Below are 19,259 nucleotides of genomic sequence, written 5' to 3'. Positions count from 1 at the left end.
TCTGGACCAGATATCACCTCCTTACTAACCAGAATCAAACAAACAATGTCTGTCCACTATTTAATCCATTTTCTCGGCTCAATTTTCAAAAACTAACATGGACAAAACAGAATTCCTCATCTTTCCCCTCTCCCCATCACACACTCACCCCCCCCCCAACAGACCTATCCTTTAAAGTCAATGACCATTCACTCTTTCCAGTCCTGCAAGCTCGCGGCCTTGGGGTAACCCTACACTCTGCGCTCTCCTTCTAGCCACATATTGAAAACCTTTCCACCCCCTGTCGACTCAAACTCAAAAATATTTCCTGGAACCGTACATTCCTTAACCAAGAATCTGCAAAAACACTAGTGCATGTTCTCATAATCTCTAGTCTCAAATACTGTAACCTCCTGCTCTGTGGCCTCCCTTCTAACACTCTCGCAAACCTCCAATCTATCCTAAACTCTGCTGCCCGACTAATCCACCTATCCCCTCTGCTCTTCCTGGGCCTCTCCTCTCTGGCAATCCCTTCACAGGCTACACATTGCCCAGAGACTTCAGTTTAAAAATCTGACCATGACATACAACGCCATCTGGAAAGCTGTCTCCTCCATATATCTGTGACCGAGTCTCCCAGTACTTACCTGAACGTAACCTTCGATCCTCACAAGATCTTTTTCTCTTCTCGCCTCTTATCTCCTCTTCCCACAATTGCATTCAAGATTTCTACTGTGCATCCCCCATACTCTGGAACGCTCTATCCAAACACATCAGACTCTCGCCTGCCATGGAAATCAACAAGATAAACCTGAAGGCCTACCTCTTCCGTCAAGCCTAAGACCTGCATTACACCTCAGTCCACTACACAGATGCACGATCAGCTCTACTCTCATCTACTGTATTATATCCCCTTCCTTGTAGACGGAGTCAGGGTTCTCTCTCCTCCTGTACCAGTCGTCAACTTGTATAGTTCATCATTTTTTAACTTGTTTTTATTATGAGTACCCCTTTTCACATGTATAGTGCCATGGAATAAATGGTGTTATAATAATAATAATTAATAATTCAGATTCATAGAAAAATGTGTTCCAGAATTGTTATTTCATCAAGCATTTAATTTACTAACAGGTGCACATTCCTTATTGTTCAAAGAACAATGGAAACCCATAGCGACTGATTATCGGTAAGGTACATAGAATGGAAACCATTTCCCAAAAAGCACAAACAGCCAAATAAATAAGACAAGCAAAAATCTCCATACCCTTCCCATGAGGAGAATTGCTGACATTTCCTCTGTATTTCTCCAAGTTTCGGTTGTGTTGTTACCTGGGCTACATTTTTCACTGGAACACCTTCTAAAAATATTGCACCCTGTGGAAATTAAAGAAGAAAAAAAACAAATTATAATTGTTAATAATGTAAGGGTGTCCTGGAAGACACTGCTTCTATCATTTTCATAAAAGGAGTGAAGAAAAAAAAAAAAAGCACAGCAAGAAAGCAACAAAATAAGAAATACAAGAAGAAAGAAATCTATCAGATCGAGAAACCTAAAAAAGTGATATCCTCATGCTGCTTATCAGTTCTGTGACCTGGTAGAATTGTGAATGCAGCTCTGGGCTACAACACCGGCTCTAACTAAAGACCAATATCAGAAATACAATGCATTTTCAAAGCTACAAAACATTTTAAACAGAATAATTCTAGATAAAAACTGTAAAACTACGCTCCAAGGAGGCTCTACATATTTCCAATTCTATCTGGCATCAATGGAAATACTGATCTAGCATTTGCCTAATGATCAGGTAGTTCCCAAAAATACAACACTCAACTTTAAGGATGGGCAACCTTCAGCAAGTAAATTAAAAATACACTAATGCATATACATTTTATCAGAGAATTTTCTTCATTTTGTTTTAATCATTTCTGTTTCTCCTCTTCTACAATATATTACAGTTCCAATATGAAAAAAAACAAACTGGACTATTAGGTATTTCTTTCTAAGAATTTTTTTTTAGGTAACAGACTTAAAAAGTTGTGGACCGATACTTTTTATTATTGGTAACCTATATCTGATCGGTGAGGTGTGACACCTGGCACCCCCACTGTTACGGGAATTGGTTGGAATTTGTCGCATGCTGATGGACACAGAAGCATCAGGTATTACAGTTCAACTATTTATGCGAATAGGGGTGGATCTGTAGTATCCGGATGTACAGGAGTAAAACAGAAAAAATAGTAGACCTAAAATATAACTTTTAATACGTGTACATTTAAGAAGTGAATAACTCACTGCATAAAAACGTGAATATAAAAAAATGAACCAGTGGGCCTCAAAGCTCAAAGTGGCCCCCATCTAGTACATTAGGCACATCAGAACAGATCACACCATGATAAACACACTGAGGTTAAACCAAGTGGTTAAGAATACCCCACAACACAAAAATGGGGAAAACACCCTCAGTAGTAATGTATGGGTTCCAAACGATGGTACTCTGTGATAATAGTATACCAGACCCTTTCAGGATCCAGGATACCACCCTTAGGCTATGTGCTCACGCTGCGGAAAATGCTCGGATTTTGCCGCGGATTTCTCGCGGAAAAGCCGCGGATTTCCCGAAAATCTGCAGCAGCGGCACTTCCCAGCCATTTCTATGGCATTTTGGAAATGCTGTGCCCATGCTGCGGATTTTTCCGCGGCGGATTTGGTGCGGATTTTGATCCGGAAAAATCTGCAACATGTCAATTATTGTTGCGGATTTTGATCCGGATTTTGGCTTCAAAATTGGGGAAAAAAAATCCGCACCAAAATCCGCGGCAATTCCGCGGCAAATCCGCACCTTTGAAAAGGTGCGGATTTTGCGGGAAAGCTGCGGATTTTGATGCAGAAAAATCCGCAGCAACATTCTCCTGTGGACACATAGCCAATTTAGTGACGGATCCTGCTTAGAAAAGAAAAGGAATGGTCTTACCGTGACTCAATGGGCATATCTGCATAAAACAGGTATAGAGCTCCAATGTGGTGACCAATATATGGACTTCATAGATAACACCAAATGGCTCAATATTCAAACGACTTCATATCCTCCTTGGATGGATTTTTTCTGTTTTGCCCCTGTTGCTATTCTCTACTACTCCATTGAGGGGGGTTTTGAGGTATTTTGCTATTTTGATCAGTGTTAAACCTAAGCCACACGAAAATCACACTCCACTCGGACCAATTCTAGCCTGTGTGTCAGCGCACATGAGCGATTATTTTCTCAGCCCTAATCGGACTGAGAAAACAATCGCAGCATGCTGCGACTGTAATGCGAGACTCTTTTCTCTCGCACCCATTCAAGTGAATGGGGCAAGGGGAAGAAAAAAAAAATAAAAAAAAAAAAAAAAAAAAAAAAAATCGCACTGCACTAGCGGTACACTGGTGTACCGCGCATGCAGAGCGAGAATCACAATAGCCGGCTACGGAGGAGAGAGAGTGAGAAATCCCTCCCTCCCCTTCTCCGTGCCGGCCCACCCCTCCGCAGCGCTGGCCCGCCCCTCCTGAGGGCTGGGCCGCCCCCCGCAGCTGAGGTCCGCTCGCACAGTCGGACCGCAGTCGCAGGGATACTAGCATGACATTCGGCTCCTGCTGTGCTGCCAGTGCGAGCAGAGTGTCATGCGAGCATCGCACTAGTGCCCCGTGTGACCCCAGCCTTTGTACGGCACAAGAAACACCTCATCAGACAAATGAAATCTCCAGTCCCTTTCCCTGAAGTCGCACAGACAATAGAGTTGAAGGAATAGAGGAATAGAGCTGGCGTGACAGAGGCTGCATATCTAAAATCTGCATATCAATTCAAATGCTGATTTATCAGTAACGAAGGAATGGGCTGGCCATGTAAAGGTATTGCTGGACTTGTCTTTGAAAAATAGTTGGGGGGGGGGGATGAAGAAACGATGATAGATTCCTTGGAAAAAAAAACAAAAAACCTTTTAATACAGATAAGCAGTAGCCAAATTAGTTCCAAAAGGTCTCATTAAGGGTATGTTCACATTGATAATAGCTAGGGATGATCGAATACCTCAAATATTCGGCTATGCCCATATTCAACGAATAGGTCACAGCTATTCGATTTGCGAATATTCGATGCGCAATGTAAGTCTATGGGAAACCCGAATAGTTGCCGAATAGCAACTATTTGGGCTTCCCATAGACTTACATTGCGCATCGAATATTCGCATAGCGGCGACCTATTCGTCGAATATTCGCGAAGCCGAATATTGCTGAATATTTGTGATATTCGATCATCCCTAATAATAACCTGTGGTGGTTTAACCTAACATCTATCGCATCCCAGAGTAGTACATGTCACATACAAGCTGCAAAAAATACTACTAAAAAATTCACAATTTCATTTCTTGAAGAATGTACGAATTTATAAGCCTAAAATTCTCTGCAAAGAATTGATTCATGAACAAAAATGAAGAGCGGTATGACTCATTCAGCACCTACAGCCTGAAATGTGCATTATACACAGCATAATGATTTCATTTCTCGACATTTTCACAAGAAAAAGCACATAATACAATCATTGAAAAAGCACCGCATAAAGGAGCCATTGTTAATGGGACATGGAGGGACTGGGCTTCTTCAGAATCAATTGGTGATAGATTTGACAAATCCACCAAATCTAACTAAATGATGTGACACTGGTAACAGTTATCACACGGAACACAATTGCTAATGAGTATTAGAAAATGAATTCCACACTTCATTTTGGAAAAGCTCATTTTAGATAATTTTGCATGAATAGTATAAGACAGAACAAAGAAAGGGGTTTCCGAAGCTAGAAAAAGTTCTAGAAAGATCATGTAATCCTCTCCCCTGCACCCACAAGTATCGCAAACTGCTGTTCTACTACAAGGACATTGATGACGTACCCTTGGATTAGGTCCTCAATACAAGACACACCCAAATACTAGCTATTCACAATGCTGGCGGGATGTAAGGAGCTGCCCAACGCAACAGCCAACTGTTTAATGGCCGCCGACCGGAACTGAAAATTAACTCCGCTTATCTGGTGGTCATTTCAGATAAACTGGTCTCCTGCCATCTCCTCCACCCTCCAATCTTCATTCTCATTAACAATTATAAACAGTAACCATCATCCCACGACTTCGAAAACTGAATATTTGTCCACTAAATACAGATTTTAACAGCGGATTCAGAATGAGATTTACAAAGTTTCTTATATTCATTTGTACTACTGATTTCTTCTAGCAAAAACATAAATATACTTACTCTACTTGCTTTAAAGCATTATATTGTGCTCCACACCGGCAACTCCAGGGCTGCCCTTTGCTTACTTGCTGTACAGTTTCTGCAAACTATTTCCAGAAGGACTGTTCCTGTGTGGATCCTTAGCATGGCCTCAGGGCACCTCAATCAGCATGCCTTGCTCCTCACTCTAGAGCGATTGACTACATTCGCCTGCCCACATTGAGAACTGTCTGAAATGAATCCCCAAGCCCTGCATGGCTGCACCAACCTTCTGAAATCCCAATGAACAAGTTGTGTGCCTGTTTGGCCTGTGTAAGCAGCTCTTCATTTCTCATTTATCGTGTATTTTCTTCCATGGACTTCATAACACCGTTTTCATCTCTTCAGCTTCAACCTTGAATTTTAGATTTCACTCTGGTCCTTTCAATCCAATGCTCTGCTATCAATCTCCAATGCATTAGCATAGCATCACATAACTAGTGCCAGTACCATGTTTGTTTACTATGAAGACAGTGAGATTAGCCACTCTTCTATAGTCACCCAAATGAGCTAATATTTGATAGAGAGAAACAAATACATATGGTGATACCTGCCAGGGAAGTAACGATCACAATCACAGAGTGCGACCATGAACAGGCCAGTGTGGGAACCACTGATGCCAGCAGGCATTGAGCAGCAGCCACTCCTGGTTCACCCTGCGCTTCGCGAGACTTGACAACTGTGATGAGCGGTGACGTCAATAACGTTACCGTTGTCACCATTCATCACAGCCGCCGGGAGTGGCTATTGGTCAAAGCCGCTGGAGCCTCAGAACGAGGGTCCGTAGTCTTTGATTGTCTGAGTCAAGGAACATTGTGGGAAGCGGTAGATTACATCAGACCTCTGTGGAAGCTTTGCTTTCTAATAAATAGGTGAACAAAGGAGTGTCTCTTGTTTTTGTTTCATTCCTTTTATGTTTTTCAGGTTTCCATTTGTGGCCTACGTAAGATTCCCTGGACTACGTGGGACCTGCATATATATATTTTTTTGTTTAAAAACTGGTGAACCAGGGAAGAAGTCGGAAAGTGTTTTTCAAAACAAACCATTTCTGTGTTTGTGTTATTTTCTTTTACCTTACTGAGTTAGTAATGAGGATGTCTGATAGACACCTCTCCACTATTAACAGCAGGGCTTGATATCAGCTGTGTTTTTGGGACAGTGCACAGCCGACATCAACCTCAACTACCATTATCCCGATTGCTCTTCCCAATTGCTCTGGTGTGTTATCAAAGTAAAGCGCCAAAATTGCCACAACTATTGTACTGCGCCACCTCTAGGGCAGCTGCGTGCTGATATTTTTAGGTTGGGAAGGGCCTAATAACCATAGACTTCCCCAACTGGATTTCAGCTTACGGCTGTCTGCTATACCTTTGATGCCTATCAAAAATAGGGGATCCCCGGAGTTTTTTTTTATTATTATTATTATTTCTTAAGTTAAACAAGCCTTAACACACTTTACTGCCACATGAAAGCCACTAAAGGGTGCAAGTTTCTAATAGGTAGGGGGTTGTGAAATTATATATCTGCAGGATAGCCATCTATATCTTTATGCAAGAATGCGGTCTTAAAGGCGTGGTTCACTGCTCACCAATAGTGGCCACATCGCTGTAAAACTCATAGGGAAGGCTTTTGTAAAATACCTTGTGTAGAACATTCTACCAAAGCGGCACCATTGCAGTCCGCTCATCCCCATCAAGTGACCCCCTGGGCTTTGTAACCTCTGACATCTGGTGATGTCACGTCAACTTCCACTTGACCCGACATCACCGAGGTGGGCCACAGTCTTCCTGCGTAACTGGGCTGTGGGCGGAGATTCACTGCTCGTCTCAGCCCAGCATCTTGTGCGCACGCGCTCTCCTTTGCTGCAGAGAGCTGCAAGCAGGAGTGATGCTGGGCTATGACGAGCGATGAAACTACGCCCACAGCCCAGTCACTCAGGGAAACTGGTGCCGGCCTCAGTGAGGTTAGGTCAACTGGTGGTTGACGTGAAATCACTGGATCTCAGTGGTCATGGAACCCGGGGGTCACGGGATGGGATGAGGACCGTAATAGTGCTGCTCAGAGGCAGAATATGCTATACAAGGTATTTGACAAAAGCTTTCCCTATGAGTTTTACAGGGATGTGGCCACTAATGGTGAGCAGTAAACCACCCCTTTAACTATGACAACTAGCTTAAAATTCCATAGAGTTATTATAGTATGCAAAGAATGGTGTTAAAATGCATTGCATACGTATGTCATAAGGATGCTAGGTGAGGAAAAAAAAACGCAAACTCGCATAGCCCTCACATGACATACACTATAACATAGGCATGACACTTGTCCCACTTTTCTGGATGAGTATCAGAGTAATTATTTATACGCTAGTTGGAGTGAGGCCTTTTTTTTTTTTTAACCTAACAGCTCTTTTTATTGCAGCTCAGCCCCATGTACCTAGTTGGTATTAGAGATGCAGAACTCCAATACATTATACTATAATGTACTGTACAGAAGTACATTTTGCCGACTAATTCTTCCATAAATGAATAATCTGCCACCAATGGAGTAGCATGGGTTGTCAGTACAAGTGGCACAGAACGCATTATGCATAGAGCTGCTCGGACTTGTCAAAAATCGGGATTGGCGGATCGCTGCTCAATTAAAAAAACACACAACAACAACGATCCGCTCTGGAATCCAGTGCCCATAAAAGTCAATGGGGACCAGAATCCTGAGACTAAATACATTGGTGGAAGGGATTGGGGGGTAGAAACGTGCGCGGTATACTTACCGAGGCTGTGTCATGGTGGCAAACTCCTTCCGGGTCACGCTTTTCCCTTCCGGAGCCGACAATTCAATATTCACTGTTTTGCCCGACCCCCGGCGTATGTAATTGGTTGCAGTTAGACGCGCCCCCCCCACCATGAGTGTCAGCTGACTGCAACCAATCACAGGTGCCAGGATGGCCGGTGGGCAAGGAAAGCAGTGCAAGTGTCTGCGGAACAGTATGGTGAGCTTGCATGTAGACAGAAACACATACAGCCTGCTCCTGTCAGAAGAGTGTGCGGCTGTGTTGGTGATGCGATGTCAGACTCGTGCAAGTCTGAAATGACATTACCCGGCACGGCCTGCCGCTCTCTGAATACGAGCATGCATGTACCTAGAAACACATACAGCCCGCTCCTGTCAGAAGAGTGTGCGGCTGTGCTGTTGATGCAATGTCAGACTCATGCGAGTCTGGAATGACAGTACCCGGCACGGCCTCTCGTTCTCTGAATAAGAGCGTGCATGTAGACAAACACATGTGGCCCGCTCCTATCAAAAGAGTGTGCGGCTGTGCCATGTCAGACTGGTGCGAGTCTGGTATGACATCACCCGCCACGGCCTGCCGCTCTCTGAACATAAGCGTGCATGTACCTAGAAACAGGTGTGCCCGCTCCTGTCAGAAGAGTGTGCGGCTGTGCCGATGATGCGATGTCAAACTTATGCGAGTCCCTCACAAGTGTGACTCCAGTCTAAGAGAAACCGCATGTGGCTTTTTTTTCCATTATTATTTAAATTAAAAAAAAAAAAATCCCTGACGTGCGGTCCCCCTGAATTTTCATCCTTAGCCGAGATAAAGCCAGCTGGGGGCTGCTTTCTCAGCCCTATAGATATGCACCTTTAAACACGTGGCCCTTACAAACGCCCCAAGTACCTTTCACCAGTCCAGTTTGAACCCCCTAACACATGTACTGTACTTTAAGAAAATACTATAGTTTCCCTTTGAGCATTTAGTTATTTTATGCTTTATCTGAAATTCGGCATCAAATTTTAAAAATACAAACGTTATAGTGTTCTACTTTTTTACATTTTTGTATTTTTTAAAAAACATACTACGAGCTTTGTCATTTCAGTCACAGCAAATGAAGAGCGCATGGGGGCAAATAAAAACTGGTCTCAAATACAGCACTCCTCATAGAGACCAGAGATGCCAAAGACGACCCTTGCCAGTGGACTCCTCTAACTCACTGGCCACCCCTCTCTACGTCGATCAAAGAAATAGCTGCATATGGGGTGGTTGGTAAAATTTTGCACCCAGGACAACCTCCTCTGTGGTATCCACCATCCACACAATAACTACTGCAATCAGATAGGTTTCTCTTTTTTATTAACATTCCCCCTCTGAATGCATTGAGCTACATAGAACAGCTTGGTGCCCTTACAATTATCAAACACAACTGTTTGACACCAAGTAAATGTTATTCTTCAAGCTGACACACATAATGGGATTGTTAATCCATTGAAAAATATCAAACAAATTATCAATATTTGTACCGTCAACTGCATAAAACAATTAATGAGATTCAAACCAACAAAGCCTACTTAGAACTCATTAACGTAGTATGACCTTTCCGAGCACAATAAATGCAAGGAAACTTTAATCAGGAGAACAAACTATTTTATTTTACTGATCTCTGGGAAATTAAAGAGTGTGCCTCATCTGCATAAATGCATAAAACAAGCAACCAGGCAAGCTACTTGGTATTAAAAGAATCACTCCATTCTTGAAAAGGATTTTTAATGAGGTTAGCCACTACTTTTACTTTGATGGTCTATCCTTAGGATACGTCATCGGTGTCTGATCGGCCAAGGTCTGACACCTGGCACCCCCACCGATCAGCTGTCCTCGGTGCAGCAGCAGATGGCCAGAAACGCTCAGTTCTGCAGATGGTCAGTCTTGTGATGATGGCCGCAGTCGGGTTCTGTACATCTGCCTGCTGTTGATTTGAATAGGAAGCGGATGTGCAGTACACCACCACGGTCACTATCAGAACACTGAGCAGCTTTGGAACTGAGTATTTACAGCTGTCTGCTGAAGAGACCAAGAACAACTGATCGGCTCGAGTGCTGGGTGTCGGACCCCAGCCAATCAGACATTGATGACGTATCCCAAGGATAGGCCATCAATGAAAAAGTAGTGGACAACCTCCTTAACACTAGAACTACTGGACTCGTGACACCTATATAGAAATACATGGTGCAAAGTAGTCAAAATGACTACCTCAGTAGTTCTAGTGTTAATTCTATTGTATGCTGGTCATTGCTTGGGTTACTGGCCACCTCCCTGTTCTGTAAGTGAAGGTCAGTGTCTTCTAGGCAAGGAGTGCAGTGTTTATAAGCTCTTTGTTATAAACTTGCCTATGCTTGTATTATTGGAGAGCGCACAGTTCGGGCCAGCAATTCAATCATACTGCTGGTCTGCACTGACGATCATTTAGGAGTGAACCATTAAGGTCCAGTCACACTAAGCAACTTACCAGCGATCCCAACAACGATAGGGATCGCTGGTAAGTTGCTAGGAGGTTGCTGGTGAGCTGTCACACTGCGACGCTCCAGCGATCCCACCAGCAACCTGACCTGGCAGGGATCGCTGGAGCGTGGCTACACGAGTTGCTGGTGAGCTCACCAGCAACCAGTGACCAGCCCCCAGTCTCCTAGTTACAGCACACATCAGGTTAATTAACCCGATGTGTGCTGCAGCTAAATGTGCACAGAGCAGGGAGCAGCGCACACTGAGCGCTGGCTCCTTGCTCTCCTAGTTACAGCACACATCGGGTTAATTGCCTGATGTGTGCTGCAGCTATCTGTGCACAGAGCAGGAGCCGGCAGCACAGGCAGTGAGAGCGGAGGAGGCTGGTATCAAAGGTAAATATCGGGTAACCAAGGACAGGGCTTCTTGGTTACCCGATGTTTACATTAGTTACCAGCCTCTGCAGAAGCCGGCTCCCTGCTCACTGCACATTAGTTGTTGCTGTCTCGCTGTCACACACAGCGATCTGTGCTTCACAGCGGGACAGCAACAACTAAAAAATGGCCCAGGACATTCAGCAACAACCAACGACCTCACAGCAGGGGCCAGGTTGTTGCTGGATGTCACACACAGCAACATCGCTAGCAACGTCACAAAAGTTGTTCGTTACCAGCGATGTTGCTAGCGATGTTGCTTAGTGTGACGGGGCCTTTAGCCAAGAGGCTGGGGTACATTGCACTCCTGAACACAAATAGAGACCAATCCTTTAAAGGGAACCTGTCAGCAGAAATTTCCTCTAAAATCTAAAAGATTCCCCCTCTGCAGCTCCTGGGCTGCATTCTAGAAAGGTCCCTGTTATTAGTGTGCCCCCTTTCTGACCAAAATACAGAGTTTATAAAGTGGTACCTTTTTGGATTTGGATTCTGTAAATGGGACACGGGGGCGGGCTGCCTGGCGTCCGTTAGTCTGCCTCCTGCCGCTTTAGGCCGTCCCCCATCACTCCTTTCCATAACTGTGGACGCCGCCCAGTGCTCCACAGGTCCCTGCGCATGCCCAGTGCCCATCTCTTGTGGATGAGCACTGTGCCCTGTGTCACTGCGGGTGACGTGCGCGCAGGCTTTAGATTATGGGCGGTGCTGTGATGTTTATTACCAAGCAACCGCCCATAATCGCGGGACCGCGCTTTCCCCCTCGGCGTCCTTCGTTCTGCGCAAGCGCGGTGCTGCTGACCCCACGTCACATCCTTCCCATCTTGCCCTGGGAAGGAGGTGACGTGGAGTCACCAGCACCGCGCTTGCGCAGAACGAAGGACGCCGAGGGGGAAAGCGCGGTCCCGCGATTATGGGCGGTTGCTTGGTAATAAACATCACAGCACCGCCCATAATCTAAAGCCTGCGCGCACGTCACCCGCGGTGACACAGGGCACAGTGCTCATCCACGAGAGATGGGCACTGGGCATGCGCAGGGACCTGTGGAACACTGGGCAGCGTCCACAGTTATGGAAAGGAGTGATAGGGGACGGCCTAAAGCGGCAGGAGGCAGACTAACGGACGCCAGGCAGCCCGTCCCCGTGTCCCATTTACAGAATCCAAATCCAAAAAGGTACCACTTTATAAACTCTGTGTATTTTGGTCAGAAAGGGGGCACACTAATAACCGGGACCTTTCTAGAATGCAGTCCAGGAGCTGCAGAGGGGGAATCTTTTAGGTTTTAGAGGAAATTTCTGCTGACAGGTTCCCTTTAAAGGGAACCTGTGACATAAAAGAAAAACACTATTAAACTTGCAGATACAGGGCTAATCTGCAGGTTAATAGCATTCTAAAGCTGTCTGGCCACTGCACTGAAAGCCTAGCTATAGAGACAAAGTGAAGTTTCTCTTTCCCGGCAGCTTCAGGCTTTCAGTTACAGAGGCACAACCAGAGCAGGTTCAGTGACTGCTCAGTATACAATGCATCAATGTAGAGTCGGCTGTCAGTCAGGTATGGTTACAGTTGACGCTCACTATATGTATATTGAGCAGTGATTGAAACTACTCCAGACGCGGCTCAATGACTGAAAGCCAGGCTTTCAGTGTGGTGGCCATGCAGATTTGGAACACCATTAACCTGCAGATTAAGCCAGTATCTGCAGGTTAATGGCATTGGGGACAAAGTTCTTTCTAAATTTGCAAATTAACAAGCAGGAAAACAATTACTTACTGAACGTTCATTTTTTCAACTTATGGCTTAAGGGCGCTTTACACGCTGCAATATCGGTACCGATATTGCTAGCGTGGGTACCCGCCCCCATCCCGCACAACATCGCCCAGACCCGTCACACTACTTACCTGCCCGGCGACGTCGCTGTGAACGGCGAACCGCCTCCTTTCTAAGGGGGCGGTTCGTTCAGCGTCACAGCGACGTCACAGCTGTGTCACTGAACCGCCGCCCAATAGAAGCGGAGGGGCGGAGATGAGCGGGACGTAACATCCCGCCCACCTCCTTCCTTCCGCATAGTGGCCGGGAGGCAGGTAATGAGAGGTTCCTCGTTCCTGCGGTGTCACACGGAGCGATGTGTGCTGCCGCAGGAACGAGGAACAACTTCGTTACTGCAGCAGTCACGATATTTGAGAATGGACCCCCAGGTCACCGATGAGCGATTTTGCGACGATGCAAAATCGCTCATAGGTGTCACACGCAACGGCATCGCTAATGCGGCCGGATGTGCGTCACCAATTCCGTGACCCCAACGAGTTCGCATTAGCGATGTCGCAGAGTGTAAAGCCCCCTTAAGGATTACCTGAGGATAAAAGCTGCGTTTTCCTGGCCTTCATTCCAAAAAGCAGTGATTACATGTGACACCCCACCTACGCTTTTACACACTAAAGACATAAAATGGATGCCTCCTGGAAGAATTTTTCGTCACTATTCATTGCACTATAAATCTTGAAATAAGAATATAATGTCATAGTAAGTGGTTTTTAATATTTTATTGGGTTTTTTTTCCCCACAACATTAGTGATCCTTTATTTATCACCCCCTCCTCAATGTGGACTGCTTTGACTGGATTCTAGCGCTCTTGCAAACAAATTGTTAATCCACAGTACTTCAGAAGAGAGATACAGATGGTCTATAAAAGCTATAACACTACAAAGTACAGATTTACTGCAGTCTCAGGGCAAGCGTCAGAGGAATCCCAGTGGATAAACCATGCCATGTCGATGAGCCATCTGTTTCACTGACACCTTAAGGACACAGTGCCATAGGGAAAAAACTTGAAGAGACGCAAACATCTATTACTTAGAGGGTCTATTTCATGTACATTATACAAAGCACAATTAACATTATGTTTTCGCTTTACCAAGATCAAATGGAAGGCTTGGGATTACGTAATAACATAGGGTGACATTTAAGTAATAAAAGAACGAAAGGAATGATCCAGAAGCATGTAAGCCCACAGGCACCATCCCTATGAACATCATTAAACTCATGTTGACAGCTATTAAAACTGCTGAAGATTATTGGTTGTACGAAAAATTGTAATATATGGCAGCACTCCATGTCACCGATCACAAGTGAGACGAGAGGCATAGACGTCATACATTGAGGAATAACGTCTGAGAAACAACTCCTTATGTCAAATGGCAGAATCTTGAATAAAGAAGAAGCACAATGTACAACTTGTAAGCCACGGCCTCATTTAAAGGAAAATGTATCAAAAAGTATTGTGGATTTTGTGCCAAACACAGCACCATACTAAAGTACCAGACATGTGGATTAAAGGGTTTTCCCAAGAACATAGTTCATTTTAATTAATAGATCTTGGAATAATAATAATTTCCATAACTGAATGTGTTTAATAAAAATGTTCCTGTGCTGAGATAATCTTATATAGGTGTCCCTGCTGTGTGCTGTGTAATGGCTGTGTCTGACCGTAAAGGGTCATGGTCTGATCATACCACAGCTCCTGGGCAGGGGAGGATATAAAACGGGATATAATATAGCATGGGATCAAAAATTATTCTTTGTTTGAGGTCAAATGTTTTTTGGGCTCTTTTTTTGTTTGTTTTTTTTTAAAAAAAAGCCAGGGAAATGTTTTACTTCAAAAAAAAAAAAAAAAAAAAAATCAGCTATGATCTCATGCTGTAATGTCTGTATACTCTTTTGTATCTTCCCCTCCCCAGGAGCTGTGGTATGGTCAGACCATGCCCCTGTAAAGTCAGACACATCCATTACACAGTACACAGCAGGGACACATATACAGTGTGTCCACCCATATAATCTATATATATAATTGCCTTATTCTGTCTGTCTGTCTTGCTCCAAAATTGTGTCCTTACCGTGACATGTCCTTACGGTGACAAACAGCGGATTGGCCGCTGGCCTCGCCATGGCCCCGCCCCCGCACGGATTGGCCGCTCGCCTCGCCTCGGCTCCTCCCCCCGCACGGATTGGCCGCTTGCCTTGCCTCGGGTCCGCCCCCCCGCACGGATTGGCCATGTCCTTACGGTGACAAACAGCGGATTGGCCGCTGGGCTCGCCATGGCCCCGCCCCCCGCAAGGATTGGCCGCTCGGCTTTACGAATTCGCCATGGCTCCGCCCCCCCGCACGGATTGGCCCCTCGCCCAGGCTCCGCCCCCCACACGGAATGGCCTCTCGCCCCGAGGTGAGCGCATCAAGGTCCTGCAGCGGCGGAACACACACACACACGGAGCACGTTTGGGAGTGCGCAGCTTGGGGGGATAGAGCACGATGGGGAATGCGCAGCATGGGGGATGGAGCACAATGGGGAGTGCGCAGCATGGGGGATGGAGCACGATGGGGAGTGCGCAGCATGGGGGATGGAGCACGATGGGGAGTGCGCAGCATGGGGGATGGAGCACGATGGGGAGTGCGCAGCATGGGGGATGGAGCACGATGGGGAATGCGCAGCATGGTGGATGGAGCACGATGGGAAATGCGCAGCATGGGGGATGGAGCACGATGGGGAGTGCGCAGCATGGGGGATGGAGCACGATGGGGAGTGCGCAGCATGGGGGATGGAGCACGATGGGGAGTGCGCAGCATGGGGGATGGAGCACGATGGGGAGTGCGCAGCATGGGGGATGGAGCACGATGGGGGGGTGCGCAGCATGGGGGATGGAGCACAATGGGGGGGTGCGCAGCATGGGGGATGGAGCACAATGGGGGGTGCGCAGCATGGGGGATGGAGCACGTTTGGGAGTGCGCAGCTTGGGGGGATAGAGCACGATGGGGAATGCGCAGCATGGGGGATGGAGCACAATGGGGAGTGCGCAGCATGGGGGATGGAGCACAATGGGGAGTGCGCAGCATGGGGGATGGAGCACAATGGGGAGTGCGCAGCATGGGGGATGGAGCACAATGGGGAGTGCGCAGCATGGGGGATGGAGCACAATGGGGAGTGCGCAGCATGGGGGATGGAGCACAATGGGGAGTGCGCAGCATGGGGGATGGAGCACAATGGGGAGTGCGCAGCATGGGGGATGGTGCACAATGGGGAGTGCGCAGCATGGGGGATGGAGCACAATGGGGAGTGCGCAGCATGGGGGATGGAGCACAATGGGGAGTGCGCAGCATGGGGGATGGAGCACAATGGGGAGTGCGCAGCATGGGGGATGGAGCACAATGGGGAGTGCGCAGCATGGGGGATGGAGCACAATGGGGAGTGCGCAGCATGGGGGATGGAGCACAATGGGGAGTGCGCAGCATGGGGGATGGAGCACAATGGGGAGTGCGCAGCATGGGGGATGGAGCACAATGGGGAGTGCGCAGCATGGGGGATGGAGCACAATGGGGAGTGCGCAGCATGGGGGATGGAGCACAATGGGGAGTGCGCAGCATGGGGGATGGAGCACAATGGGGAGTGCGCAGCATGGGGGATGGAGCACAATGGGGAGTGCGCAGCATGGGGGATGGAGCACAATGGGGAGTGCGCAGCATGGGGGATGGAGCACGATGGGGAGTGCGCAGCATGGGGGATGGAGCACGATGGGGAGTGCGCAGCATGGGGGATGGAGCACGATGGGGAGTGCGCAGCATGGGGGATGGAGCATGTTTGGGAGTGCGCAGCATGGGGGATGGAGCACGATGGGGAATGCGCAGCATGGTGGATGGAGCACGATGGGGAATGCGCAGCATGGGGGATGGAGCACGATGGGGAGTGCGCAGCATGGGGGATGGAGCACGATGGGGAGTGCGCAGCATGGGGGATGGAGCACGATGGGGAGTGCGCAGCATGGGGGATGGAGCACGATGGGAAATGCGCAGCATGGGGGATGGAGCACGATGGGGAGTGCACAGCATGGGGGATGGAGCACGATGGGGAGTGCGCAGCATGGGGGATGGAGCACGATGGGGAGTGCGCAGCATGGGGGATAGAGCACGTTTGGGAGTGCGCAGCATCGGGGATGGAGCATGATGGGGATTGCGCAGCATGGGGGATGGAGCACGATGGGGGGTGCACACCTCCCCCAAAACACACACACACCGCCACACACGCACTGCACAACACACCACACACACACTGGGAACCACAAACACCCACACACAGACAACGCCGCACACCCACACACACACAACACCCAACACACAAACAGCGCGGCACACACAAATATATGCACATACCACACAACACACACATTACACAAAACATACCTCCCACCAAAACACACACATACACCCCCCACACCCACACAAACTGCGCAACACACACACAGCACTCCACAAACAATGCAACACACACAACGCAACACACAAACAACCCCGCTCTCACCCCCCGCCACACCCAGACAACACCCAGAACATGTACAGCGCCCTACACAAACACTTGGTAACTACACACAACAACATCTATATATATAACAAAAATCATCCATTAACTACACAATACGTAAATTCTAGAATACCCGTTGCGTAGAATCGTGCCACCTTCTAGTAATATAAGCAGCTTTATTTCTATAGCGCCAACATATTTCGCAGCGCTTTACAATTCAGAGGGGACATGTACAGACAATATGAGACAATACAAAATTAAGATACCAGGAGGAGTGAGGGCCCTGCTGGTAAGCTTACAGTCTATGAGGAAATAGGGGAAGCACAAAAGGTGAATGGGGGGGAGAAAAGCTTGTTATATATGGTCCAGCCATCGATTTAATAGGGGATTCAAAAGCAGCTGCATGAACCAGTCCTGCCCACCGACATTAACTTGAGAACGGCGGCAGCTATAAGCATAGAAGTGGTGTCTAGGTATAGTAAAGTAGAGATGCACTACGCAATGAAACCACCTATTGCGCCACCTGGTGGAAAACAACAGAGTTAGCATTTTTATCTTGAAAACAGAACGAGAGAGAAAAAAAGTGAATTACAAAGTTGTAGGGCATCATCAATTCAATACAAATCGACACCTTGCATATAGAAATGCTATGATTAGAATGTATAAAGCTCACAAAAATGCAGACGTGAAGCAATGCCTCATGGAGATCTTCCTACAAGTCATTGGGTATGGTGGCTGCGTGGAGTGGCCTCCACGCTCACCTGACCTTACCCCATTGGACTTCTGTGAGGTCACATCAAACAGCAGGTCTATGCGACCTCTCAACCAACATTGCAGGATCTACGACGACGTATCACAGATGCTTGTGCAAACGTGTCACCTACCATATTGGACAACGTTCAGCAAGATACAGAATGCTGTCCATAGTCCAGATGTGCATTGCAGCTGACAGTGGCCACTTTGAGCATCAAAGTTAAATGGGCGCTATATGTGTGACCAGCATTCAGTGTTTGTTTTTTTTTGGGGGGGGGGGGGGGTCAAGGGTTTCATATCATAGCATTTCTGTATGCAAGGTGTTGATTCGTATTGAATTGATGATGCCCTACCATTTTTTAATTCACTTTTTTTTCTCTATCTCGTTCTGTTTTCAAGATAAAAATGTTAACTCTGTTGTTTTCCACCAGGTGGCGCTATAGGTGGTTTCATTGCGTAGCGCATGGCTACTTTACTATACCTAGACACGACTTCTAGGCCTATAGCTGCCGCCGTTCTCAAGTTAATGGCGGTGGACATGATATAGGTGGACACACTGTATAAGATTATCTCAGCACAAGAATATTTTTGTTAAACACATTCAATTGTGCAACTATCATTCCAAGATTTATTGACTAAAAGGAACTTTAACATTAACTTTGTTCTTGGCTAAACCCCTTTAAACATATTCTGATTGTTTCACCATGATAAAAACTGATGAGGTCTGAAAAGGATTTGACTAGGAATTGAAGTGAATTAGACTTAACCCCTGTCCTACAATTTCAGTTCTTGCCTTCCCTTCTTCCAGTCTTAGAACAGGGGCTGAGTGGTGGCATGGCCGCTGACTCCATGATCTTCCTACCTGCCAGCCCCGATTCTTGCTTCTATCCAGTATTAGAACAGGAGGTGTGGCCGCCAGCTCCATGCTCTTCGTACCTGACAGTCCCCTGATACTTGCTTCTATCCAGTCTTAGAACAGGGTGTGTGGCAGGTATGAAGAGCATAGAGCTGGCAGCTATGCCCCCTGTTCTAACACTGGACAGATTCAAGTCTCAGGGGGCCCGCAGGTAGGAAGAGCATGGAGCCAGAGGCCATGTCACCGCAAAACCCCCTGTTCTAACACTAGACAGAAGCAAATATCAAAAGGGGCTGGAAGGTAGGAAGAGCATGAAGCCAGCGGGCAC

The 19,259-nt window shown here is 46.9% G+C and overlaps 1 protein-coding gene across 2 annotated transcripts in view; it reads right to left on the bottom strand.

The window, feature by feature from the left end:
- The window catches only part of RNGTT (RNA guanylyltransferase and 5'-phosphatase), a 668,054-nt gene that overhangs the window by 538,087 nt on the left and 110,708 nt on the right, over positions 1-19,259 (bottom strand). For both annotated transcript variants that reach the window (XM_075338411.1, XM_075338412.1), the window contains exon 7: positions 1,244-1,353. In XM_075338411.1, coding sequence (XP_075194526.1) covers positions 1,244-1,353 — 110 coding nt within the window. The remainder of the gene's footprint in view (positions 1-1,243; positions 1,354-19,259) is intronic.

The sequence above is a fragment of the Anomaloglossus baeobatrachus genome, chromosome 3, assembly GCF_048569485.1.
Source record: "Anomaloglossus baeobatrachus isolate aAnoBae1 chromosome 3, aAnoBae1.hap1, whole genome shotgun sequence".
Taxonomy (NCBI): Eukaryota; Metazoa; Chordata; class Amphibia; order Anura; family Aromobatidae; genus Anomaloglossus; species Anomaloglossus baeobatrachus.
Note: the sequence above shows the minus strand (reverse complement) of the source record. Positions and strands in the feature narration are given on the sequence as shown.